Source organism: Neofelis nebulosa, chromosome 7, assembly GCF_028018385.1.
Source record: "Neofelis nebulosa isolate mNeoNeb1 chromosome 7, mNeoNeb1.pri, whole genome shotgun sequence".
NCBI classification, from domain to species: Eukaryota; Metazoa; Chordata; class Mammalia; order Carnivora; family Felidae; genus Neofelis; species Neofelis nebulosa.
The window spans coordinates 41,535,144-41,561,662 of NC_080788.1; the positions used below are offsets into that span (position 1 = coordinate 41,535,144).

Sequence of the window (26,519 nt, forward strand, 5' to 3'; positions counted from 1 at the left end):
TATATTAAGATTCAACCAGAGACTGAGGAGATAAGTGAAACCTTCATTTCCAAGCATTTGATTCACCCAGCTTGTTTTATATAAAGGAGGAGAGAAATAACAGGGTCTTGGTTTTTGTTCTTTCTACAAAGTGAACATCTAACTGCCCTTTTCTTCTGGCTGTGGGACACATGTCCTTGTTTAAATATAATTGGTAAGGCAAGGCAGCTTTTTGGTTGATTTTTGTTATGGAGTTTTTGCTTACTCACTGACTTTAGCTATAACTTAGAAAATGTGGACCTCATTTCTCCTGAGAATTAACAAGAATGGGATTTTTGGCCCTTTTCTGGCAGTTACACCTTAGTCCAGAGCAGTGACCCTCCTTGCTCTGATTCATCTCCTACTAAAATAAAGTGTTGCTGAAGCCTTTTCCCTCCTCTAGAGGAAGAGCTAACTGCCAGCCAGCTGCTGTGGTTAGGCATGTTGGACTTATAGAAAGGCTAGGGACTTGTCTTTCCCTCAGAATAGTTGGAAGGTCAGCTTAACATTGCACAGTAAGACTTTGTGTGGGAACCAAAATGGCTCACTTGATGCTTGATTGAATTCTTACAGGCAGAATCATTTCCTCTTTCTTGTGCTATCTTCCCGGAAATTGCCCAGGAAAACCCGCTGTGGGGCTCCCACCAACTCTTTCTGTTCTACCTTACCCCTCACTGAGATCCAGTTCCCTCCTCAATGCTTCTATCAGGCACCTGCCCCTTCCATCTTAGGGTGGGGGCCAAGTGACCTGGGCCTACTCACCCTACCTCGAGAGAGGAAGAAACGAAACACCAACACATACTGCATGTTTGCATGGCTCACAGGGAGTCGCTTCCATCTCACCTCTGTGGACTAATATCTCTCTCTTTCTCTCTCTTCCTTTCTGTGTTTTTCTCTTTACACACTCTATAGCTGCCTGAAAATGCTCAACCTGTGGTGAGTCCCTCTCTCCAGTCCACATGATAGGGGAGCGGACCAGACTAGGCTGGGATTGGCAAAGCCAAACAAAATGCCTTAGGAACACTGAATGGCTTCCATACGCCGCCTTGTGCCATAGCCACCCAGACTGGGGAACTAGATCCACAAGGTGGGGATGGGGCAGGCCTACACCCAGGAATTAATCTGTTCCTTCTTTCCTTTCAAACCCATCTCATTGCTGTCTCCTCCTGTCAAAACAATATCCCCAGTATCCAAAATTATCTTTCTATTTTTAGCCGAGTGAATTGTCTCCCAAATTAATAGACCAGATATTATCAGACAGAGAGGGACAGAGGCAGGAGGACAAGGTTACTCTATCAGTTGTTTAGATTATTCTTCACAACCCCAAGGGCAGTTATCACCAGATGATCCCGCATTCTGTGGTTTGGTCTCTAACTGGCTGCTTCGGAAAAATCTGTGACTTTTCTTTTGATTCAACTGGTTCTTCCTTCTGTAGAATGAGTCTCCAAAAGAGCTCCTTCTTGGGGGGAGAAATGGACATTTTGTTGTTGTTTTGCGGGTTTCTGTTTGTTTTTCGTTTATTGTCTTGTCTTTTCTTTTCTCTTCTTTTCTTTTCTTTTCCCTGTAAGAGTACATTTAGTGGGCCAAGGGCTGACCTGGCTAATGAGATATTGGAGCCCTTCTCTTCCACTCCTGGAAAAGATTCCTTGAGTGGAAGGGGGAGCCCTAAAGAATCTGCGTTCAGTCAAGTACATTCTTGATACAAGAAAGAGCCCTCTCCCCAGCTTTCTTCTTAGACGTTGCCTGTGACCTTCCAGGTGCTCCTGAACTGGTTGGTCTGTTGCAGTCTGGAATTATAATTTCCCCACAGTGTCTGCATGCATGGGGTCATATTCTATGTGGTGATAACAGCCTCCTGGACTCTGTGTTTACCTTGTTTCTATTTGTCTTCAGTGACTAGGTTGGACACCAGTTTCTGAGCCCCATTGGTCTAAGCTAAGTTGCCTATGGGGCTTCCCCAGGAATAGGGATATATGGAAGATAAGTCAGGTTTTATGGAAATAGAATTTGTAGTCTTATGGTACTGGGGAGTATCTTTGACCTATTTATCTAGCAAACATGTCTGTGTAATCTGACATTGTCATAGTCTATTTTTTTCCTGTGAGATGTCACTCACATAATCCTGACTGCAAATACAGGGTCCACTGTGTGCTCCTCCAACTCTGCTTGGGACTCTAGGGGGTTCCCCAAAAGCGTAGGTTACCCAAGAGCTTAGATACCATCTAGCTTAGGTACTCCGTAAAGTTTAGGTGCTGTCTAGCTGTAGAGATAAGACATATATACTGGAAAAGACAAGTAGGTCTCCAGGAGACTTGTTATTGTCCCTCAAGAGGTCACTGTGGACAGGAATGGTCACGAAAGACTTCATGGATACTGTGGGGCTTGAGACAGGTATTAGAGCAAGGGAAGAATGTAAAAGTACACCAAAGAAGAGAAGCCTGGCAATGAAATAGCAAAAGGGGAGAGAGCCAGGACATAGCAAGAGAGCAGTGTGGGAACGGTAATGGCTCAGAGGTCTAGAGAAAGAGCACTTGGTGGCTTGTGGGTAGGGAGACTGGATTGATTCTGACTCCAGCATGCTAAGAATTTCTGGTCATCCAATCAAAGAATCAACTAGAAGAATATTTACGACACAAGAAAGGTTCATCACTCACCTTCCTTCTCTTTGGAGAGTTAGACATTTGTGTGGAGTTAGTAGGTGGGCTTGGTCTGGGGTCTGACCCAGGTTAATAGGTCCTATTGCTGGTAGTCACCACAGAAACCAAAGAATCGAAAAGCAGATTGTGGGGCCTGTTTCCTTTTGGGTACAACTATGAAAAGCTGCCAAAGCTTTAACTACAGTAACTAGCAAAAATTAATCCGGGGCTCTAAACCGTAGCGCACATTGCCCTCCAGTCAGGCAGATTCAGCATGATGTGCCTCAGCAGTCAGGTTATGATGTGCTTGCGAGCAGACACTAGTTCTTAGGACTTGCCTCGAAGGAGGTAAAAGAGAAGTGAGTAGTGTAGTTTGAAAGGGACCAAAACAGTATTTCAGACTTCTTTGTGATTGCTCTTACCTACTAAAAATACAAAATCCTCATTTTAGCATCCTCCAAAAAAAAAAAAAAAAAGAAGAAGAATAGAAATTGACTTAAATGTTAATGATGTCTCTGAAAATCCTGGTTAACAGGGAATAGGGAACTCTGGTATAATACTGGTGCTCCCATGAGTTTTAATTTGCCTTGTTTAATATTAATATCAGGACTTTCAACTTGGAAAATGTTCATTTTCTAAAGCATATATAATAGAAAAAGATCATTTTTTTTTTCTTGAAATCTTCTCTGGGGAGAGGACTGTCTTAAACAATCAGAAGCATTGGTCATTTTTATTTCAAAGAATTTATTCAGTCTCCAGATTCACATGCCACTTTGTTTAGTGACTATATTCATACCCATTTAGTATTTTACAGGACTCATGGCTGGCTCAGTCAGAAGAGCATGCGGTTCTTGACCTCGGGGTCCTGAGTTCAAGCCCTATGTTGAGGAGAGAGAGTACATAAATAAACTTGAAAAAAATAGTGTTTCATAAATGTCATTGATACCTTCGGCAAGTCTTTTTTTTCTTTTTTAATTTTTTTTAATGTTATTTATTTTTGAGAGACAGAGACAGAGTGCTAGTGGGGGAGGGGCAGAGAGAGAGGGAGACACAGAATCCGAAGCAGGCTCCAGGCTCTGAGCTGTCAGCACGGAGCCTGATGTGGGGCTCGAACTCACAGACTGTGAGATCATGACCTGAACTGAAGTCGGATGCTTAACCGACTGAGCCACCCAGGCACCCTATCTTCAGAAAGTCTTTTGAAAGACCCTCTTAAGAAGGTCCTATTTCTAAAATTTTCATGTTTGATTCATTCAGATATGGGGAAAGGCTGTCATTACTTGTATAAATGTCTATTTCTACATTCTAAGAAACTTTCTCCAAATTTTTAACAACTTGTCCATTGGGTGTTAAAATACCAAGGAGCCTGGCTGAAAAAGGAGAGAATCTTAGCTACAGTGGAGAACTTAGGAGAATGGGAAGTAAGCACCAGTTCTTTATGTTCATATGAACAGCCCTGGCATTAAACCCAGAGATTTAGGCAAGAGAACCAGACAGAGTTTTCTCCGAAAAGCTTTCCTTTCAAGGGTCCAACAAGTGTGCAGCTTGACTCCTCTCCACCATCTGGCATCTTTGACTCATCCACACCTTCTGGCCCTCACATTCTCATTTCCCATGTGTCAGCTTCCTGGAAAGGACATGTCTTATGCACCAGCTATGCCACAGCCCTCATCACCCCCTTCTGGACTTAGTCATGCCTCAGCAAGAGCTGCTTCCTATTTCAGAGACAGGAGTAAGGAAGGGATGCTTGGGCCTAGGGCTGTGCTGGAGCTGTGGCTATTGTCCAGGGGGCAACACGTGGAGGGCGGATGAAGGGAGCAGACCCCAACCTCCACCGTACACAGGGCTAGTCCTCTAACCTTGTTTGGCACGGCAGCAGCGGTCTCAGTAGCTAAGCCGAGGACCCTGCAGCCATATGCTTGCCAATGGTCAACTCCTGGGCTGTGGCGCTGGTCCCTTCTGAATGAAACGTGGGCTGTGTTGATATCAGTCAGGGGATCTAGGCTCACAGTACTTATTAAGAGTCACGGCTCCTTCTGCTTGCTCCGGGTAGCTGGGTGGGGATGGGGGTATGGGATGGAGAGAATCCTTAATCCTTCATTGGCAGCATCATGAGATCCTGCTAAAATTGCAATCATATTTTGTAGGGGATTCATTTGTCTCAGTTTAGCTCCATATCCACTGGCCATTGAAGCTGCATTAAATTATTGTGCCCTCTGTATCAAGGGGCAGACGATGCAGGCTAGTCTTAGGCAGCCCTGAGGAGCCCCCAGCCTTGGTTCCAGATAAAGATGAAATATCTGGATTCAATGATAAACCTTCAGCCTTCCAAAAAACACCTGTTTGGACCCTGCCTAGCCTGCATCATTTTGATGATTGAGTTTGGTAGCAGATTGAAATGAAGTAGCTATTTCCTTTGGCTTTCCTGGCAGACACTGCCCACTGCTTCCAGTGTGTGCACTGTAGGTGGTGGGTGTGGGTGGCCCTGTGGGTGGGTGCCAGGGGGGAACTGCCCCCCACCCGCCGGGCAGTAAGCAGAAGCAGGCAGAAGTCTGAAGCTGTAAGCCTTCCACACTGACTTGCAATGTTCCTTGTACTCCAGGTGCTGCTGTTTCTTTAAGAGGAAAAGGAAGAAGACTGCCCAGCGCCACAAGTGACCAGTGCCTCCCAGGAGTCCTCAGGCCCTGGGGACTCTAACTCAATTGCACCCGCAGCTCCTGCCATTTTTCATTGGAAGGGACTCCTCTATGGGGGAGGGTGGAGGTCCAAACCAAAAAGAAGAAAACAGATGCCCCCAGAAGGAGCCAGTGCAGGCAGCCAGGGCCCAGTGGGTCAGTGGCCATCCCCGCCTGCCTACAGCTCTGAGCAGGTCCCAGAGCTGCAGCTCCTCCACTGCTTGCCCTCGGGGCTGCCTGGTTGACTCTCCTTCCTATTGTTTACAGTGAAGGTGTCATTCACAAAAACTCAAGGACTACTATTCTCTTCCCTCCCGTAGTTTACTCCCGGTTCTTGCCCCACCCTCAACCCTCTCCAGCATAAAAGCTAGTGAGTTAAAGGCTTTGTCTGCTGAAGGAGCTTAAGAGGCTGGGGGTGCGGTCAAGAAGGCAGGGGGAAGATGGCAGGCCTGGCAGGAGAAGAACGTTCTCCACCTACCAGGTGTGCCTGGCAGTATGGCTCCGTCCTCTGTGCCTCTGCAGCCTCCATCCCCAGCTGGCCACGGGGTGCAGGTTCTTGCCACCCTCCCTCCTGTCAAGTTACACTGTCGGACACAAGCTGTGAGAAATCTGCAGTCTACTGTCCCTGCGCGTTGGCATTTTTCGCTCTCTTGACAAGCGAGCTCTGTTCTCCAGACGGTAGTAGGACAATGCAAATTGTTCTGAGCAAAGGAAAAAACTGACTTTATTGCACTTTTAGTTTTGTTTTTTTTTAAACAAAAAACATGGCAGATGCATATTGTGTCTGGTTATATTGGGAGTTTTACTTTTTTCTGTTTTGAGGGGGATGGGGCCAGCCAAGCCATTCAGAGAGAACATGGGTCCAGAGGACATTCTCAATGGAAAAAGTTGGGTCTGCAGCACCCAAAAGAGAAGAAGCCAAACTCTTGTCATTCTGAGTAAACACTCAGGTTGGCAAAGAAACATACTTGAATATTCATTCATCTTCTCAGCTGCTGAAGAATGTCCCTACCAGAGCCTCTTGACCTCATCAGCCTACAGTTTGGACCGCCTAGCTCTCCAGCACATGGGATGAGCCAGCCAAGCCAGACTGACCAGGAGAAGGAGATGCTTGACAAAAAAATTGGAAATACCAGTTTCCTCCACTGCCAGGGACTTCCAACTAAATAGCCATGTGACTTTCTTAGTGACTTGGGGGACAAAATTAGTGATGAAATGGCCACCGCCATATTGCCACTAGTGGACAAGAAGAGGAGGACTAAGTGAACCCGCCTTCCAACTGCCAGAAGAACCTCAGGATTTGGCATCATAGGGCCAGGAAATAAAATCATTGTGTACTGTCTGCCCCGATAGCTGAGTGATAGCATTTGGGCTGGTCTGCCTTACCAGGAACCAAGCACCTGCAGATCTCCCAGCAGGTCCACAGCAGCATGCTTAGGACTGAGCACGTGGGGCTGTATGAACAGGAAGATAAGATTGGCTGGTGCTGGAAAATTCCAAGGGAAAGGATACTGAAATGAAAGGCCTGAAATTATCTTCTCATTTGGATATAGACTCCTTCCAGATAAGATGGCCATGTACCTAGAGCGTGTTTTCCCCAGTCCACTGTCTGCCTCCCCATGTGGGTTAGCCACCTGATCTACTACCATGAAGAGTCTTGGTTCTTCGTTCACTGCTTGGAAAGTAATGTATGGAGTTAATCTTACTGTGCTCAATTTTCATTTGAGTTCAGTGGCTTATGTAAACAGTGACCTCTTTCCAGATGTGATAGAGGAGAAAGAACCACTTACATTAGGGAACAAGGCCTTGTATCTGGGAGTAGAGAGAGCTAACTCACCAAGGAGGACAGTGGCTGGTGACTTAGTCTGGTGGTTTTGGGAACTCCGAAATCATTGCCTCTGGCTTGAGATGGAGGGCCGTGTTTTGGACTGGAGGATGTGGGGATACTTTCTGGTAGTTGGCATTTCCTGACAAGTCCCTTGATGTATCTTACATGGAGCAGAGATAGCAACAGTGGCATGGGTCAGAGTTACTGGGCTTTACCTCTTCCATCGGGCCTTGGCTAGGAAATACCATTTTACTGGCTTCAAACCTGCTCAGCTCATGTAAGGACTGTAATCTTTCATTTCTTTAAAAGAAATTTTCCTGTATACAAAACAGAGTGGCTGGGAGACACAGTGTCACATCCCTTTTCCACAAGGGTTTTGAATATTGAGGTTTGCTTCCTTGATAATACCTAGTGGTTAAGGCACCATCACAGAAATGTACAGTTTCTCAATTGGCGTTTGGGCAACTCTAACTTCCTGTATAGAAACTTTAACTTCCTTTTCCCTGTGTAGAAAAAAACCTTGCCTCTCAAGGGATGGCAAGGGGAAGTAGTGACAAAGCCTCTAGCATCCTGGCACTCCACACCCCACTAAGTGCCTCCCACCTCTGCTTCCACAAAAAAGCAAAGGCATTGACCAGCTTGGCTCAGGGCAAGCCCCCCTGCAGCTGAGTTTGTGACTTTTTTTGGTCTTAAATGTTTTAAAGGCTAGCTCTTGAAGGGTTAAATGGGGGGTCCTTCCTAATGCACTGTTCTCATTCTCTGCACCACCCCCCCCCCCCCAGAAAATCTCTTACTAGGTATCTGCTTTTCATAACAAAGGCAAAGAGCCCCACGTCCCTCTGGCATGTAGAGTAATGGTGATTCTTCCAAGGCCATTAGCACTCCAAGGTGGTCCCAGGCCTCTGAGAGATTCTATTGTGATCTTCCTGAAAATTAAGTAAATAAAAAGACTACCTGAGGAATAATTTGGCCATCAGTTCCATCCCCACCAGCACATCAGGGCTCCCTCTTCAACCCTGTTGCTATAGTTGCTTAGTTCTGTGCCTCAGCCGGGTCCCTGAGGTTGGGCAGTCCCTCCACCCACCACCCACCCAAATCCACTCACTATAGTTTTGGAACTTTCTCCATTTCACAGCATGGTGCCTAAGGATCTTTTTCTTTGGGATTGGTGCAGTTGCTTCTGAGTTAGCAGTAAGTACTAGCAGCGTTCACTCAAAATATTCTTAATAGTATGCCATTAGGAGGACGTCTCCCAAGCCCTACGGTCCTCAGGTATTGCATCCTGAGCAGATTAAGGCACGCAGGCCAGGAATCCACCAAGGCACAAGCGGTCCTTCTCTTATGACCAGAGGATGACGTATGTCTGTGCAATCAAGCAGCCAAAGGTTGATCACTTACACACACCTTGGCATTTCCCAGTGGTCTCACTCTGGACTCTGCAAGGGTGGGCAGTGTGCCAGCAGCCAGTGTACTTTCCTGACAGCCTTAGTGAACATTCTGCTATATTGGGTCTGTCTAGAAGTAAACAGGGTCTAAGAAGGTACAAGTCAAGTGACTAGGCTAACCTCCAGTTAAAGCTCCATTTCACTCTGGAACGCAGAGGCAACAGGGGACAGCAGAATCCTGGGCTTTTCAGTAGAAATGTTGATTTGCCTGTTTTATCTGCATGAATTCCAGGTACAAAGAAATCACCTCTGCCATTAGCCAGAAGAGGGTCCATCACCTCTATATCCCAGCTTAGTGCACTGGAAATGGACACTGATAGTGCATATTCATTGTTGATTCTCCGTGTTAGTAACCTCCTTTAATGTCAGAAATAGGCAGTGATGGTAAATGTATGTCAGATTGGTTACTAAAGATCATAGCCTTAACTTTTTTGTATGCAAAAGATAGAATTAATTGCCCCTGTCAGCAAGCATGGCTGATGTTTCTCAAAAATAAGTACTTCCATGACAGCATAGAAAGCATCTCAAAGGAACTTGATCTTTTGATGCATCTCTCCCAATTCCACATGCCTCCTGTGTGTCCCAGTCACCTCCATTTTCATACTGAAACCAGTTTTCCATTCCCAGTGAATTGCCCTGACAGTGTCGTCTCCAGCGTCAGCCACATTAGGGCTCAAATTACTCAGATTGGGAGCTTACAGCGCCATACAGCCAACATTGCCTTTGCCAGTCCACTGCCACTGTCCCCGCCATTGCCCCAATGTGGGCAGATGAATTCCAGCAACCCTTAGGGAGCCAGGATAACGAGGCACCCCATCTGGATTGGCCATATATAAGCACCAGGCACTTGTTTTGGGGGCTCTTGTTTTGGCAACTCCGGGCCTCCAGGAAAGCCCTGTCTGGAAATTGATGGCCAGTGATTCCCAGTCTTCCCTATGACGGGTTGGCAGGAATCAAAATGGGATTCCTATGGTTTTATTGTTTTGGGGGTGGGGGGAGGGAGGCAGCGGAGGGGTGGCTTTGTTTCTGAATAAAGAAGAGAGGAAACTATGGCCCTTCTGAGGGTTTGCAGAGTTTGAGCAGTGTTTTAGCCACAAATAAGAAATCTTGGAAGTCTTTGATCAATTAAGCAGTCTTAAAAAAAATGTTTCTCATAACTCCTTTTGCAGGTGACTGAGTGCAAAAGAATAGGTTTCTCCACTGTATTCAAAAATAGTAAGTAGGTTCCCTGGATATAGACTGTAGTAGTTGACAAATTTCCTCAAAAAGCAACCAGGAAGTCCACTCCAGTATTTGTAGATCAGCTTACAAAGGAAAAAGTGAACATGTACTCCATATATTTCTAGTTTTGTTACCAAACTTGATGTTATAAAGAAACCTCAGTTCTGTGGACAGAATTTCTTTTGTCGCTTTTCTTTTACTCCTCGCAATCTTATTTCCGGTGCCATCACCACCTTCAGAGTCTCAGAGCAGAGGGTTATCCTTGGTAATAAAGGGGGGTGCAGTGCAGTCATCCCAACAGCACACACAGGAAAACAGCTGTTCTGACTGCCTCTTCCCTGCAAACCCCCTCTTTCAGGGCAGGTGAGACATTTTCAGTGTTCCTCTTCATGAGCTCCAGACCAAATCCCAGGCCAGCCCTTGCACTGAAAGCTTTTGTAAGAGGTTTATCAATCTGTTAGGAATGTCTCAGGAGAGATGAGCCATTTCTTTGGGGGGAAATCTATTTACAGATGGGTGTGTGGTTGCGCTTGTATGCCTGTGTGTGTGTATATGTGCGTGCATGCGCACGTGGTCTCATCTGTGCATTTCACTTCCATAAAGACTCACAGGCCAGGCTGCTGAGACCATGTGTTTATGAATATCCTCGGAAGTAAACAAGTAACAATTGAGCTTCTCAAACTAGTGTCACAGCAGGCTGGCTCTGGGAATGAGCCCCATTTATCAAGCAGAAAAGTAAACAGCAGAAAAGATAGAGATGAAACCAAAAATATTATAACCCCCCAATGGAAAATAATGTTGATTCATCAATTCCCATTGGATATATTACATGCTCTAATTTATTATATTATTATTTTGTCTGTTTCTTTAATCTTTGCCCATTGTACTTTTAAAAAGATGTTGGGATGTTGATTGCAATTTTTTAAGACTAGATAATGTATAAATCAGCTGTGGAAATCAGTTTTAAATGCTGTGTGGATGTGTCTGATTTATTGTTAAATGCCTTTTTTTTTTTTTTTAACTTTTTGTTTTATTTTAGATATGTGTTATTGTTTCATAAACCCCGGCACTGGTCACAAAGCTCAGCTGTGAAAATGAAATTTGTAGTATTTTTTAACATGAATGTTTATTTCAAGTGTATTTGAAATGGTTCCTCTGGGAGAGAGATTTGTACACCATTAGGAAAAACTCCTCTGCAGAGGAAGTAAGCCGCCTTTGGAGAAAACGGAAAATGGGTCTTGATGTGTTATCTCAGAGTAGCCCATTTCCTAGGGCACCATGGAAAAACACAAATGTGATCTTTAAGTATACCTCTTCCCTAATTTGGGGAGGAAAGGACTCAGTTTGCACCCTTTTTGTATGTAAAATAAAATGTCTTACCTTTCTTGACTAATTTTGTTTGGTTAGTTGGTTGGTTTGTCTGGTTTTAAATTCCCCTGGCTCGTTTGTAACTAAGAATCCAGCTAGGATTACTTTGATAGGATTCAGGGCTCTAGTGAATGAAAATAATGCTTGATACTTTGGCATTCTTGCTTCATTCCTTTGGGTTGAACATTGCTCTCTCCTGCTGGTCACTTTATTTCTGTTTATTTATTTCTAAGTTTATTTGTTGATTTGAGAACCAGAGCATGAGCAGGGGAGGGGCAAAGGAAGAGAGAGAGAATCTCAAGCAGGCTCTGCCCTGTCAGCATGGAGCCCCATGCAGGGCTCAAACCCAACAAACTTTCAAAACCCAAGAGTTGGATGCTTAACCAACTGGGCCACCCAGGTGCCCCCATTTTTTTTTTAATTTTAGAGAGAGCATGAGCTGGGGAGAGGGGCAGATGGGGAAAGAATCTTTTTTGAATGCTTATTTTTGAGAGAGAGTGAGCAGGGGAGGGGCAGAGAGACACAGAATCTGAAACAGGCTCCAGGCTGAGCTGTCAGCACAGAGCCCAATGCCAGGCTTGAACTCACGAGCCACAAGATCATGACCTGATCGGAAGTCGGATGCTCAACCAACTAAGCCACCCACCCAGGTGCCCCACCCCACCCCACCCCCTCCCCGAGAGAAAGAGAATCTTAGGCTCCACACTGAGTGTAGAGCCCGATGTTGGGCTCTAATCCCATGACCCTGGGATCAGGACCTGAGCCAACTGAGTCACCCAGGCAGCCCCTGTTGGTCTTTAAATATTCCTGGCAGAACGTGGACATTCATCACTCACATACTGGTTCCTGTATCCCTGTGGTTCTTAGGTGGTAGAACATCAGGAAGTTAGGATGTACTCTGTGGAACAGCTTTGGAATAGCTTTATAATGCTCTACTAATGAACATCTACATTATGTATGTAGATGATACAAAAACTATGATGTGCAATTATAAAATCACATATATATATATATATATATATAGCCACAAAGTAACTGTCAATCGGCATGATTGGTTCCAGCTTTTTTGTTACTACTCAATTACTACTTGATTTGTTTTTTCACTGGGTAGGCAAGTAAGCAGAAGACACTTAAGATCATCATGAGAGAAAAACTTCACACCGAGAGCATTTTATCCATCAAGCTTTTTTTTCTTTCAAAAGTGGGGGGGGAGGTGTGGAGGAGGCAGGTTTTATGTGTTTTAGCATTAGCTCCTCAGGTGGAGGCTACTTTGAAAAAACATAGTTTGGTAAACATTTTTCTCAATGGCTATGGAGGGCATGAGACCAGTGAGTGGGGAAAGAGGCCTGACCAAAAAAATGCTTGGAGGATCAGATCAACTTTGTCATTGCAACAGTTTTACCTAGGAGAACCTTTACCGGATTGAGGTATGAGGATTAGAAACAGCAAACATCACTTGTGTTTACATGAGAGAACTGTGGAAACTTTGCAGCCTGACTGCAGTGACCTCAGTGTAAGCAAGGACAAATTAATGCCAGTGGCCATGCATTACCTCAAACTTGGGTCAGCACCTCATAAAGACAACAAATTGCAGGGCTCAACTAATTGAAAGGGAGCTGTGCCTACCTAGAATTTGGGCTGTGAAGACCAAGACTTTCTATATTAAGCTTTGAAAAGTGATTTTTTTTTTTTTTAACGTTTATTTATTTTTGAGACAGAGAGAGACAGAGCATGAACGGGGGAGGGTCACAGAGAGAGGGAGACACAGAATCTGAAACAGGCTCCAGGCTCTGAGCTGTCAGCACAGAGCCCCACGCGGGGCTCGAACCCACGGACCGTGAGATCATGACCTGAGCCGAAGTCGGACGCATAACCGACCGAGCTACCCAGGCGCCCCTCGAAAAGTGATTTTAAGGGCACTTGGGTGGCTCAATCACTGAAGTGACCAACTTCAGGTCATGATCTGGGGGTCGGGCCTTGTGCCCTGACAGCGAGCAGCCTGCTTAGGATCTTCTGCCTCCTCTCTGCCCCTCCCCGCCACACGCACGCATGTTCTATCAAAAATAAACATTAAAAAACAAAAACAAAAAAACAGCATTGAGTGGGGCGCCTGAACCCAGGCCGTCTCATAGGTATTATTTGCCACCTCAGTACTAAGTATGACGTTACTGCAACCAAAATTTGTTGAATACAGCCCTGCAGCAGTGTTGGCGGAGTTATATACAAAATCAGTGCAACACAATCCGTTGCTCACACGCACACAAAACGGTTACTTGGAAAAATAGGCAAAGAAAGGAAGTTAAGAACCAGAGTATACAATATTAAAGCGTGCACTGACTCATACATACAGCAGTAAGCACGGTAAAAACCAGAGAACAGGTAGTATAGTGACATGGACTAAGTCAAAAAGGGGTTTGAAGCAAGTTTTACAAGACAAGTAGAAGGAGCAGTATAAGGTCATGTTCTGGGAAAGCACAAACATGCCCCGCGTTTGGGGAAGCTACCATATTTAAACCCAAACCGATGGTGGCTAATGCTTAACTGGCCCAATTCGGAAAATAACAAGTGCCTTCTCTCCCGCTATCCACCGACTTCTAACATAAACTGACCCTCCAAAAGACTTCCACTCCCACAAAGGCAGAGCCGGCCAAGGGACCCATCGCTCTACATGCTGGGGCTTGTAGCCTCCTCAGAGACCCAATCCGCGCGCTCTTCAGGGCCGGGCGGTGCCGTCTTCAGGGATCCTCTCCCCATGGGTGGGCGTTGGCTTGCGGGGGAGCCAATGAGGCCACAGTAACGTGGCAGCCACCCACGAGCCCGCGTCTCAGCCAGCAGGGTCCGCGAGGCGGGCTCCGCCCCCCACGGGGACCTACTACACGGCGCCGACCTAGAGGGGGGAAACAGGGCCCGCCTCCTGTCAGGAGGCCGGTAGGAGCCCCGGTTCCCCCCCGCGGCCGCATTCGGTGGAGGCGCCGGTGCCCACGTTGACGCGTCCCCAACCTCTTCCGGCCCTCGGCTGCCCGGGCCGCGCTCTCTTCGCCCGGTGGATGCTGCGCCTCTCCGAGCGGAACATGAAGTTGCTCTTCGCCGCCGCCCTCATCGTGGGCTCCGTCTTCTTCCTGCTGTTGCCAGGTCCTTCCACGGCCGACGAGAAGAAGAAGGGGCCCAAAGTTACCGTCAAGGTCCGTCTTCCCCTATCCCAACCTTCCTGGCAAGGCCCACCCTCCGTCCCCCGGGTTCCGGCTTCGGCGCCGCTGGTTAGCGGTGTCCGAGGCATTTAGGCTCCCAGAGCTCAGGCCCAGGCGTCCTCAACTTTGGCTCAGCCTCTCCCTAGGTTCTCGGCTGTGGCCTCGTGGCGTCCGTGCAGTCCTGGTCGTTGAGACCGGAGAATGCTCGGCTCCTCCCCAACACCCCAGCCCTTGCCGTGATTCAGGAGCCGACGCTGGGCATGTCCAGCTGGGGCTGCCACTGTCAGCCTCAGAGCAGTCTTTTTGCAAATACTGTCCAGCGCTGGGGAAATGGTGAAAGATCACGTCTGCCAAACAGAATCCTTTCTTTACTTGGGCCAGATTTTACCCACTTCCAATTACAAAACACAACAATCTAGTTTAAACGTGCGTGGCAAGCTTAGGCTCGCCTCTTTATGGTTTTTTGATGTTCATTTCTAGAATCTGTGCTCATTATTTATTTAGACTAAAGGTGGTTTGGCACGCTGTAATCTTAAGGAGAGCGCATTTTCTAGGAGAAGGGTCTGGAGTCTTCATTAGATTCTCATGGTAGAGTTTTTGTCACTACCAAAATCAGGTTCGGAATCACTGTTTTCAGAATACCGCTCTGTTCTCTCCTACCTTCATGGTAGCTTCTTGGCCCCTCCCTTCCCTAACAAGGCCCCTTTAAAAAGGCTGACTTTGAAATGGTGTTCTTCCCTTAGGTGTATTTCGACCTGCGAATTGGAGATGAAGATATAGGCCGGGTGGTCATCGGTCTCTTTGGAAAGACTGTTCCAAAAACAGTGGACAATTTTGTGGCCTTAGCCACGGGAGAGGTAAGTGACCAGAGCAGAGGTAGTCAAACTCAAATGAAGTGAAATTGGCAAGTAGGGCTGGCAGGAAACTGAAGTGCAGAGCCTGGCCCAACTATACCAGGAGTACTGCTCCTGTGAGTACCCTCACAGAGTACTGCCGACCCATAGTACTGGGAACCACTGTTATCGCATCTTGTGGGTTTTATAAACTGAATTCAGAAATAGATTTTTTTTTTGGAGAAAATTTATTATTTTTTTTTATAATTTTTTTTAGCGTTTATTTATTTTTGGGACAGAGAGCGAGCATGAACGGGGGAGGGGCAGAGAGAGAGAGACACACACACACAGAATCGGAAGCAGGCTCCAGGCTCTGAGCCATCAGCCCAGAGCCCGATGCGGGGCTTGAACTCACGGACCGCGAGATCGTGACCTGAGCTGAAGTCGGACACCTAACCGACTGAGCCACCCAGGCACCCAAGAAAATTGTTTATTTTTAAGACATTTCAGTAGTCAAGGAAAAGCAACCAGAACTTTCTTTTAAGGGTGAAGGGCCCAGAGCTTCCCAGGTTTTAAAGAAACAGGAGTGCCCCATTTAAGAAAGTTTGTATTCCTCTTAACTCTAGAGAACAAACTGGTGGTTACCAGAGGGGCTGGGGTTGGGGGACGGGTGAAATGGCAAAGGGGATTAAGAGTACACTTAACCATAATGGGTGCTGAATACTGTATAGAATTGTTGAATCACTATATTGTATACCTGAAACTAATATAACATTGTATGTTTTTATACTGGAATTAAAAAATTATCAAGGAAAAAAGTTCCTATTATAACTTTCCATTGAATTAGGTAACTTTTTGATGTGATTTGATCAGTTCTCATGCATCTGTTTCTATGATTAGGAAAAAAAAGAGGGGAAAGGTGGAAACATTATGTGAAGTAGAATTGTGTAAAGTCTGGGAATTATATAAAGGCACAGGAATGTGCAGTCTTAGCCCCTCTCCTGGATCTGTGTGTTCCATGCCTCGCCTGTGGGAACTGTTCACTCAGTGGCACATGGAATGATGAATCTGGTCAGCAGTGGTGTCTCTTCCATGATGAGTTGTGGGCTAGGCTCTTGCAGGGCCTACTTAATATCTGCCTGTGCCTCATGCCACCTCTCACCTTTTCGTTCCCTTTTCTAGAAAGGATTTGGCTACAAAGACAGCAAATTCCATCGTGTGATCAAGGACTTCATGATCCAGGGTGGAGACTTTACCCGAGGAGATGGCACTGGAGGTAACCTCAGGTCGTCTGGGCTATAGGATCTGTTAATGCAGCTTCCCACAGGGGAGAGCTGGGCTGTGTTGGGTAGACAAGGCCTCATTTTCACCCAGGTCCAGAGACAGGACTGGCACCTGCATTGAGACCAGCTGCAGCCTTCTTTGTACAGGGAACCCAGTACGAGAGGAGAAATGAGGGGTCATGTGGATCTTACCCCGCTGACAGACCTGGCAATCAAGGCCTGCAGCGTTGATGACTTTTCTCTAAATACCCCCTGGGGGGAAGGGAAGCAAAGTGTACCATGTGGGTGATTCTGGGTCATGCACGCAAAGCCTGAGTGGGCAACCTTGGAAGCCCCAGCGGGGGTGGGAGCAGCTGCTCCCCTTGGCAGTCTCCCTCCCACCAGAGACCACTTGGCAAGAGCCAACTGAATCTCCCCTTTGCATTACTTGTACACATAGGACAGAGAGACAAATAGCCTGGACTTACCTAACCCATGGGAGGGCTCACCGTACTTGGGTGCCCAGCATACTCTTCCCTCAAGGCTAAGGCTGCCCCTCACCCCATCAACAGATATCTGTCGGGACAGGCTTTATGGTAGGTGCTGGGTGCAAAAATCAGGGGGACAGCAACTTGCTTTCACTGCTAAAGAATGGGATGAGTTGGGGGTTCTGCGTAGTAGGTGCCCGGCCTATGGTAAATCAATCCGGCCATTTTCAAAGTGCCAACAAGCAGAGGAATCACTTCCTGGCCAAGCTGATCAGGAAGTGGCCTTGTGAATATGAGGGAAGATTTGAACTGGGGTCCTGGCTGGGGAGAATTTGGACAAAGAGGCAGGGCTAAGGTGAACCCAGCTATGTTATGCCACAGGAGCTTGGCTGAATAATGGGGTCGGGGGATGGAAGTAGAGCACATGCCACACTGGGGTCCCGGAGTGGCAGGCCAGGGCAGACCTGGCAACCTGGGCTTTGTCCTGCATGAAGTTCCACAGAGGACTTGAATGGAAGACCCAGTCGCAGGGGAGTTTTAGGGAGGGTGAGGTGGCAGTTTTTATACATTTAAAATGCTCCCAAGGGTTCTCCAGCATACTCCGTTACCGCTCTGAGCATTAGCTGTACCTGCAGTGGGGGTAGCAGGAGTGCAGAGGAAGAATGCACAGCTAACGGGGGTGGGAACCATATGGACAATGTGCAAAGGAAAAGGTGTCAAAAGAGTAACTGAAGTCTGGAGGGGAAGACGACAGTATGTTGAACTTTCATTCGAGCTATTCCATCTGAGTTTGGGAGTCCATGTGTGTTGGGAAAGTGACCAAAGTATAGATGTGGGGAAATCCTGCAGTTGATCGAGATTTACAAAGAGGACTCTGATCTTAGCCAGCACTCGAGCCAGGAGTCACTGCAGAGGGCAGGGTTCCTCCCTAGCCTGGGTGTGAGATGTCCCTGTCAGCATCTAGTGACTCTTAGGTTCAGACTTCCCCACCTACTACAGTCAGAAATACCTCCTGAAGAACAGCTGTCCAGAACCACTTCCCAAGTGGGGTCCATCCTCTGGAACCACAGGGTGAAAATAAGGTGTACTGAGGAAGGAAAAGGAGTTTTGTAGGCAAGTGAGTCTGAAAGGTGTTGGGTAGGGGCGCCTGGGTGGCTCAGTTAAGCCTTTGACTCTTGATTTCGGTTCAGGTCATGATCTCATGGTTTGTGAGATGCATGCTAACCGCATGGAGCCTGCTTGGGATTCTCTCTTTCCCTCTCAAAAATAAACATTAAAAAAAAAAAAAAAAAAAGGTGTTGGGTAAAACAAGACAGGATTTCTCCTGGGAGGAGCTCTGAAATGGCATAGGGGTCTGCCCAGCTCCCTTTGTCATTTACCCTCTGGCCTGGGACCCCTCGCGGAAAGACACACCACACACATCGACAGGCAGCTTTTATTTTGTGTTCATTAATAAGAGGTTCTTGATTTTCCAGAACCCAAATGGCAGCCCCTCCCGCCTCCTCTCAGTATCTTTTGGGCCATTACGAACAAAAGCTGTCCTCTTCTTCTGGAGAGCTCTTACCCTCCCATGTCCCCTGCACAGCACCTCTCTCCACCAAAGTCCCTCAAAGTTCCTATGGCAGACCTCTCAGGCCATAGCTAAGGGTAGCTGTTGATCTGTGCCTTATTTAAAAGCCACTAAAGTCTATTCTCAAAGTAATCGATCAGGTGAGCTGTTCACCAAATGGGCCTGGCATCGTGCCCCACTTGGTCTGTCAGCATGATTTGGCTCCAAGACCAGAGGGTAGGAAGAGCACAGCTTTTATGTCCTTATAATCCATTTGAGCCTGGCCTGGCACAGAGGTCGAGTCCCTGGAATCCTCACCACAAAGATCTGCTTGGTTTGGGCCTACCCAGCTCCCTGACCTACTCTTTCTTCCCAGGTAAAAGCATCTATGGTGAACGCTTCCCTGATGAGAACTTCAAGCTAAAACACTACGGGCCTGGCTGGGTGAGCATGGCTAATGCAGGCAAAGATACCAACGGCTCCCAGTTCTTCATCACTACGGTTAAGACAGCCTGGCTAGATGGCAAGCACGTAGTGTTTGGCAAAGTTCTGGAAGGCATGGTGAGTTTCAGGGGCTAAACTTGGGCAGCTCTCATCAGGAAAGCACCATATATTTTATCGTTTTCCCAAAAGGGGACCCACATTCACACCAGTGTTCATGTTTACAAACTTGGGGGGAATTAAGAACTACCCTACTACTCTATGCCCCTAAGTTCTCAATTTTTCCAGCTCCAGGCACAGGCTCTGGAGGAGGCCTGTTGAGGCTGCACAAGTGCCTCCATTTCACCCAGTGATGTGCAGGCACCACCCTGACTGGTACAGGACATGGCTTAACATGATGTCCCTGAGAAGCCACTTGGTGCCCACTCCCCCACCACCTTTTTCTTCCTCCTTGCCCTTAGCTCAGCCTGGCTCGTACTTCAGGGATCAAAACTATTGCATTTTCTGGGTTCTCCCTGCCCTGTCACCTGGCTATGTTTCTATTAGGATTTTGGTGCCTGGAGCTTGGCATGCTATTCATGTGGGCATCTCATCCCTCCCTGGCCATATTGTGAGGCCTGTCTCCCTTGAGAGGTGGACCTCCTGACCTCTCTGCTTTACTGCTTCTGCCTTCCTTTCTAGGAGGTAGTGCGGAAGGTGGAGAGCACCAAGACAGACAGTCGGGACAAGCCCCTGAAGGATGTGACAATCGCAGACTGTGGCAAGATCGAGGTGGAGAAGCCCTTTGCCATCGCCAAGGAGTAGGGACCCAGGGACTTCTTCCCTTTGAGCCACCATCTGTGCGGCCCTGTTGCCCTCCAGGGAGGGGGTGGGGTGGGTGGGTAAAGATGGCCCGCCACACGGCTCCATGCTGCACTGGCCCTAGTGCTGGCATCTGACGGAGTGGACCCCTCACCTCACATTCCATAGGCCTCCAGGCCCGGTTTTGTAACAAACTCCTATCCATGCTGACCAATAAAAAAAAAGGTGGGTTGTTTTTTTTTTTAAAACCAGTGTGGGCTGAGTTCTTGGGCCTCCAACACCTGCTCAAGTCTCTGTCCCAGCATGTCTGGGACTCTTGGGGCAGGGGGTGCCTGTCCCCATCTGAGGTTCTGGTCTGACCCCTTTGTCTAGACACTGCCTACAAAATTTCAAGCAGGAGATTTTACTCCTCATTTCTAACCTTTGCCACTACTGTGCCTCAACCTTTGCTTGTCTCCTGCCCCTTGCTAGGGTAGGTCAAGAAATACACCAGTCTCTTTTCAAAGCCTACCTCTAAATTGGACTTCTCCCTTTATTCCTTATCCCCTGTTGTCCCTGCCCTGGCATCTGGGGTGGTTAAATCCTGGGTCCGGGCCAAGGGTGACCCAGCCTCTGAGAAGGGGGCTCATACACTGGGGCACATGCCTGTCTTGGCAGGTGGCCCGCAGACCTCTGGGCTGGTCAGGGCATCGGTGGCAAAGGAGCAGGGTGACAGGGAGCCTCGGACTGGGCATTAGCTGAGCTGGTGCTGAAGCCATAGAGGCCCTGGAGCACGCCATTCACCACCATGTTGGACAGAGGCTCTGTGGGACAGAAGGAAAAAGGAAGGGGTAGGAGACCACAGAGAAATTGATGTAGAGCAGGCCCAGCCTCAGACCTGCAGCTCCTAGAGCACCTGCGCCCATAGGCTCAGCCCCCTCCTCAAGAGAAGGAGTCCCCACCAAGCCCAGAGGTAACAACAGTTGGCCACCGCAAATGGGGCCTTGGCGTTCCTGGCTCACATCCTGTTCACAAGAGCTTGGTAAAGCCAAGCAGGTGAAGAATGGAGACCAGGAGAGCCAAGTTTATTTCACCATGTCTGCCTCCTGAAGGAGAATACAAAGCAGGCTATAGGAGCAGCAGGATAGGAGTTGCCCCAAAGGAGGGCATTAGGAGGGAGATATTGCCTGGGGGTCCTGAGCTGAAAAATGGCAAGTTCGCCCCTGACTCCCACCCTGCTACCTAGGCCCTAAATATAGATTATAGGTCAGAGCCCATCCCCCCACCCCTCACCTGGGGATGGAATGCAAACGTAGGGATCCATGCAGAAGCTGATGACAGGCCGGTGGTGGAGCTGAGAGCTGGGGGGGGGGGGGGGGGGGGGGTGGGGGAGGAGAGTCATAACAGTGGAAGGAGAGGCGAGGCAGGGGCAGGGTCTCCTAATCGGGTGGAGACTAGGGATTAAGATCACCAAGCACCCAAAAAGGGAAGGTGAGTGAGAAGTGGTCTCAGGAGGCACCAGTAGGGATACCTGGACTGCTGGGAGAGGCCAGACACCAGCAGGCACAAGGCCACTAGGGGGCAGCCTGAGTCGGGCGGGGAATTGGGGGCGGGGGGGGGGGGGGGGGGTTCCACTTGCCTGCTGTTCTTGGGCAGGAACTCCCCCAAGGCGCTGAAAAGAGGAGACCCGCTGTGAGCGGCTGTCAGGCCAGGAGTTGGGGGGGAGGCACGCGCGCGTGAGGAAGGGGTGGAGACACGCAAGCCCAGCACCACCCCTCCCAAGGGACCACTACTTCTATTTGTAACAAGCTCAGTTCCGGAGGTAGCTGGGGTAAACCAAGACGGTCCAGAAAACAGTCCCTCTGCCCAGAGCAAGAAAGCTAATGAGGGAGGCCATATCTCAAGGAAGAATCAGGCCTTTGCCTCCAAAACCTTGCCTCAGCTTCTTACTTCAGGGAGCCCCTGTCCCCTCCACACTAGGGCCCCTCTCTCTTGCCTGGCCATGGCCCCTAGAGGTGCTCACCCCCAGTTGCTGGCCTTAGGGTCTGTGGAGAAGTGCCGAAGGCTCAGGAATTCCAGTAATTCCTTGGGCACATCCTGGTTCAGGTACAGGACACCCTGGGGAGGAGAACAGAGGAAACCTATAATCAGACCCAGCTATTTAACATAGAGCCCAGTGCAAAATGGAAACGATGGGGGCCTTCCCAAATGACTAAGCCAGAGCACAGCATTAAACCAAGTTTGGGCCCTTCTGAGCCCTGGGCCCTGAGTAACTACATGGGTCGTATGCCCAGGAAGCCAACCTGGCCTATAATCTGGCATCACCGTGTGGGGAAGAGGGGGGTCTCCACCCAAATCCTCATCACTGAGGGTAGCACACGCTCTCACCCTGGAGGGAAGAGAGCTAGCTTTCAGTGAACTGAAACCACCTGCCTCCGTGTTACCTTATTCCCTTCTATCAGTACTGAAAGGGCTGTTTGGACCCATTACTGTTGAGAAAATTGAGGCTTGGGGTAGTAAATAACATGCTTAAGATGTGGGTCTCCTTCATTCCGTGCCCCCCCCCCTCCACCTCTCCCTCTGGGTCACACCTCTGCTCCAGCAGGCTGGGGGGCAGCAGAGTGAACCCCATGCACACCTGGATATAGGCCTCCAAGCCCTGCCGCCGCTGCTCCAGTCCTCTGGTCCTCCAGTTGGGCAGGCGTTTTGAGGGGAAGTCGGGCACTTTGTACAGTTTCTTGATCTGCCAGGAGGTTACCGCGGTGCCAAAGCATCCTGATTGAGCCCTCAAGCTCACTTTGGCCTAGCCAAGAGTCTCTCCCAGGCCTCCCCGCCCCCACCTCCAAGACCCTAATGAGTGATGGTTGGGACAGGGTGGAGAGAGGCCCCAGCACCCTCCTCCCCCAAACGCCCGAGGTCTGGCCGGCCACACATTGGCACCCATAGTACAGGCTGCACCCTGCCCCTTTGCGCCCACCCCACAGCCCGCAGGGAGGTCTGTGCCCAGGACAGGGACTGGGGCGGTAACGGGGGTGGCAGAGACTGGGGCCGCAGTTCGTCTCCCAGGAGGTGGGCAGGAACCAGGCCGAGGTCGGTGAGTCGGCGGCTGAGCCTCACCCTCTTGTGCAGCGCGTGGAACTCGCTGTAGCGCCTCTGCACGATGTGCCTGCGCCCGCGGCACAATACTTCCACTCGGAACACCTGGCGGGCGCGGGCGAGCGGCCAGGTGCGCGTGAGGCCCCGCAGGAGGGCTCAGCAGGACCCGCGCCCGCAACACGCCCACCCTCCCTCACCAAGCGGCCTAGGAACCCCGCCACTCTCCGGAGACCCTCCCACGCTCCTCACACGTTTAGGAGAGGGGGAGGACAGAGCCTCCCCTCAGTTCCCTGCAGTCCCTGGTGAACCTGGACCGCCGTCCACGGAGCTGGCACATCCAAGCGGCCCGAGACCCTCGGCAGGCCGTCTTCTGACGGCCTGACCTGCCGCGCTCAGACGCCCCAGCCCAGGCGCGGGGTCCCCACTACATTCGGCGCGGGGGAGTCCGGCGGGTCCCCGCGTACCTTCCCATCCATTGCCCCCCGCTCACCATGTGGCCTTTCTCTGGGCTTTGCCTGGGATCCTCGGCCTCAGGTCCCACAGACGGGATGTGAACTTCCAGCATCCGCGCCACGACTCGAGCCCCTCCGAGCGCAACGCTCGGAGCGCGAACTCTCCGGGCGTAGATCACGGACCCCGGCGGGCCCGGCCCCTCCTCCTCGGGCTGGCAGGCCCCGCCCCAAGCTGGCCCCGCCCCGGGCGTTCCCTCGCGCCGCCGAGTCCTGCGAGGGGCTGATTAGGCAGCGCGGGGGTAGGTGGGACCGGATACCGCCCCTCGAGCCTAGTGGGCCGCAGGTGGGGACCCTTCAGCGGCGGAGAGCCAGCCGTTTGTCAACGTTTTCTGAGTGCCCGCTAACAGCCGTAGACGAGCCAAAATTTCACCTACTTTTTATTGAGCGCCTAGTAAGGACTAGAGCCTGTGGGCGCTCGGCAGGAAGGGACGCGGGGCCCAGACCTAGGCGCCGACCTTGGGGGCCAATCAAGGATGTTCTTTGAGATCCTCACACCCTTCCCCTAGACCAGGCTGCCCCCCATCTCCTTTCCTCCACCTTTCACCTGGACCCTGGGAGCGCGGCCACACCTGGGGAGGGCTTGGGCCAATTTCTCTTTGATGTCCACCTCTCCCACCATCCACAAGCCCCTTCATTTCATTCATTCATGCATGCATTCATTCATTCATTTCATTCATCTTTCAGCCCCAACCTTCTTCAGATCCAGTTTGCCTGGATGAAGCAGTTTAGGGACCTGAGCTCTGCTTTGAGGGTCAGATAGTTTGGATTTCCTGAACTGTGTAGACCTGTTCTCATCTGCAAAATTGAATAATATGCCTAAGGAGGGTGTATGGAAATGGAGATGATCCCTGTTAAGCCCTCAGCATAGCAGGTGCTGAGAAACTGGCAGCTTGAGGGCTTGTCCTAGAGGCAGAGGTGGGTGGTGTGTGTACAGGGCAATAAATGGGGAAGAGGGACTGTGGGAGATGGCACTAGGCTGCTACTGCCCACCCCTCTGGGCAGGGCCTTCCTGGGTATGTGGCAGGATTTAATCCAGAACTCTCTGACCCCTTGGGCTAGAAAAGGCCTCTGCTCCCCTACTAAGCCCCCCTACACTTCAGCCATAAGAGATCTGTCCCATTCAACAGAGTCCTCAACTCCCCTGACTTCCCCCAACAAAGGCCCAAGCAGACAGTGGAGGGAGGGAGGGCTGGAGGCCTCAAGGTCGGAAGGAGGAAACAGAGCACCTGTCTTAGGGGTAGAGGCTGGCAGTTGGGGGATCACTGACTCCCTCCCTCCCCTGCTAGTGCCGAGGTGCTTCTGAGCTCGAGCAGAATCTCTCCCCACCCAGTTCTGCCCCTAGAGAGAAGCTGAGAGGGTGACCCCAAAGAGGGCAAGCAGGTCTCACCAATATTATGCCCCACACTTTCTTCCCCCAAGTTCCATCTCACAAAAGCCCCAGAATCAGGAAGGTGAAACTTCCCGGAAGGGAAACCACCCACTGTGAACAGAAGTGCTGAGATTTCATTTCCTTGTACTTTGGAGCCCCCACACTCAAAGACCCTGTTCTCCTTGTCTACTGACCAGGGGGTCCTCTCCCAGGACCTCAGACCTCTAAGCTTCTCGGTCACCTGTCCTAATGACTGCCCTACCATCTAGAAAACTGCTACATCTCTTAATCGATCTCCCTGCTTTTCCTTGCCTCCCTCTCTCACACAAGGTCCATTGTCTACCTAGCAGCACAAACCACCATCAAAGCAACTGCTTCAAACCTTATGAAGGCTTCTTTCGTGTTGTACTTTGAACAAAACATCCCCTCCCTACCACAATCTACAGAGCTCTAAGTGACCTAGCCCAGCCTCCACCTCTCATCTCATTTCCTCTCCTTCCCCTTTCCCACCAGGCCCCAGCCACAGTGACCTTCCAGTTCTTCAAACACAACTTGCTCTTTCCTGCCTTAGGGCCTTTGTGCCTGCTGTGACTCCTCACCTGGTGGGTTTAGCCTAGAACTTCCAGCTCTTGGCCTAAAACTCACCTCTTCAAAGAGACCTTCCTTCCTGTCCACTTACCCTATCATATCACCCTGTCTCTGCACTGATTCCAATACGTAGTTACTGTTTGTTTATTGGGGGTCTCCCTGGTTTTCCCGACACTGCCCCAGGCTCTGAGGGTCATCAGGCCAGTGTCTTGTCAGTGGCTGCTGCCCTGGCACCAAGAATGTAAGAGACGCTCAAACATTTGTTGGTTGAAAGCCTTTCTGACTGAATGGGGGGAGGAGATGTTGGGAAGAGGCTGGGGAGAGGAGGGAAGGCCTGGGAGAGAGGCAGGGAGGGAGGAGTTAAAGGAATAACAACAGGAATCCTCTGCCCACCTTCAGAGCCGGACACCTCTCGTCGTCGCTCCATCGCAGATTGTTGAACACACCTTGTTTATATGCTTAGTTTTCAGGTGTTCCTGAGACGTCTCAAATTAATGGATTCCCAGCACCAGTTATACAGGGAGATTTGATGCACCTGACTTATAAAACATCTGGTAGGAAACCTGCAGCTCCTGATTCTTCAGTGTTCTGCGGCCATGAGTGAAGATCCAAATGAAGAAAAACAAGATGCTTGGCTTGCAGACATTTGGGGATGTCTTTGGGGAGATAAAACAAGCTATGGAGAATATTTTCCTGTAAAGGGGAATACGTGACGTAATGTAAACTCCAAAGCACTTGTTATAATCGAAGGAAAACTTATTTTCTGTATGCTGTAAGCACTGGCCCACTCAGTGTATGAACACTGAGCTGAGTCCCACCCACTGTATGACAGGTGTGTAGACCCTCAAAGTGACTTGTTTTTAGAATGAGTTTTAGTGTGCAAGCCTCTGTCTTTTCTCCATCACTCTCTAACACATGACTTTAATTTCCAAGTTTCTAAGGGAAGGGGGCTTAAAAGTACTGGTCGGTCACACACCAACTTGGCCAAAGTATTTCCAGATCAGATTATAGAGCGGTGGTTCTCCAACCTCCGCAGGCATCATCATCACCTACAAATCCTGTTAAATCTCAAATAGGGCTCTGAGCCCAGTTTCCTGAGTGCTTGGGCCTGGCGTGGAGCCTCATCCTGTGCGGGTTTTCACAACTTCCCCTGTACCAGTGCTGCTCCGGGTTGGGGACCACGTTGTAGACACCAGTCTCTTGACTCCCACGCCAGCTCTTG

The 26,519-nt window shown here is 49.5% G+C and overlaps 3 protein-coding genes and 1 long non-coding RNA gene across 22 annotated transcripts in view; 3 read left to right on the forward strand and 1 right to left on the reverse strand.

Annotated features, from left to right (window-relative positions):
* The window catches only part of CSNK1G1 (casein kinase 1 gamma 1), a 170,959-nt gene extending 159,743 nt beyond the window's left edge, over positions 1 to 11,216 (forward strand). For 5 of the 15 annotated variants that reach the window (XM_058737418.1, XM_058737419.1, XM_058737420.1 and 2 more), the window contains one exon: positions 3,459 to 3,616. In XM_058737418.1, coding sequence (XP_058593401.1) covers positions 3,459 to 3,558 — 100 coding nt within the window. In that variant the 3' untranslated portion in view covers positions 3,559 to 3,616. Of the gene's footprint in view, positions 1 to 930; positions 955 to 3,458; positions 3,619 to 5,256 lie in introns of those variants that run through there. The other 10 variants (XM_058737428.1, XM_058737427.1, XM_058737434.1 and 7 more) reach the window with 3 other exon arrangements.
* Positions 11,217 to 14,183: 2,967 nt separating this feature from the next.
* Positions 14,184 to 19,992, forward strand: PPIB (peptidylprolyl isomerase B). Its single transcript, XM_058737444.1, has 5 exons — positions 14,184 to 14,373; positions 15,123 to 15,236; positions 16,395 to 16,488; positions 18,888 to 19,072; positions 19,634 to 19,992. Exons 1-5 carry the CDS (start codon positions 14,239 to 14,241, stop codon positions 19,754 to 19,756), a joined length of 651 nt encoding a protein of 216 aa, XP_058593427.1. The 5' UTR covers positions 14,184 to 14,238; the 3' UTR covers positions 19,757 to 19,992.
* Positions 19,993 to 20,267: 275 nt separating this feature from the next.
* SNX22 (sorting nexin 22) lies at positions 20,268 to 23,503 on the reverse strand. 5 transcript variants are annotated; one of them, XM_058737439.1, is made up of 7 exons: positions 23,319 to 23,503; positions 22,850 to 22,933; positions 22,371 to 22,475; positions 21,762 to 21,850; positions 21,264 to 21,446; positions 21,026 to 21,093; positions 20,268 to 20,556 (listed from the first exon to the last, which is right to left on the reverse strand). In XM_058737439.1, exons 1-7 carry the CDS (start codon positions 23,391 to 23,393, stop codon positions 20,435 to 20,437), a joined length of 726 nt encoding a protein of 241 aa, XP_058593422.1. In that variant the 5' UTR covers positions 23,394 to 23,503; the 3' UTR covers positions 20,268 to 20,434. The 5 variants fall into 5 exon arrangements, with proteins under 5 accessions (XP_058593422.1, XP_058593423.1, XP_058593425.1 ...); XM_058737440.1 differs by having other exon boundaries at positions 21,264 to 21,404; positions 21,756 to 21,850; positions 23,319 to 23,501; XM_058737442.1 differs by having other exon boundaries at positions 21,372 to 21,404; positions 21,756 to 21,850; positions 23,319 to 23,498.
* Positions 23,504 to 23,588: 85 nt separating this feature from the next.
* On the forward strand, positions 23,589 to 26,041 carry LOC131516441 (uncharacterized). Its single transcript, XR_009264076.1, has 2 exons — positions 23,589 to 23,731; positions 25,761 to 26,041. It is a non-coding gene; the product is annotated as an uncharacterized LOC131516441 (long non-coding RNA).
* Positions 26,042 to 26,519: the final 478 nt, after the last annotated feature.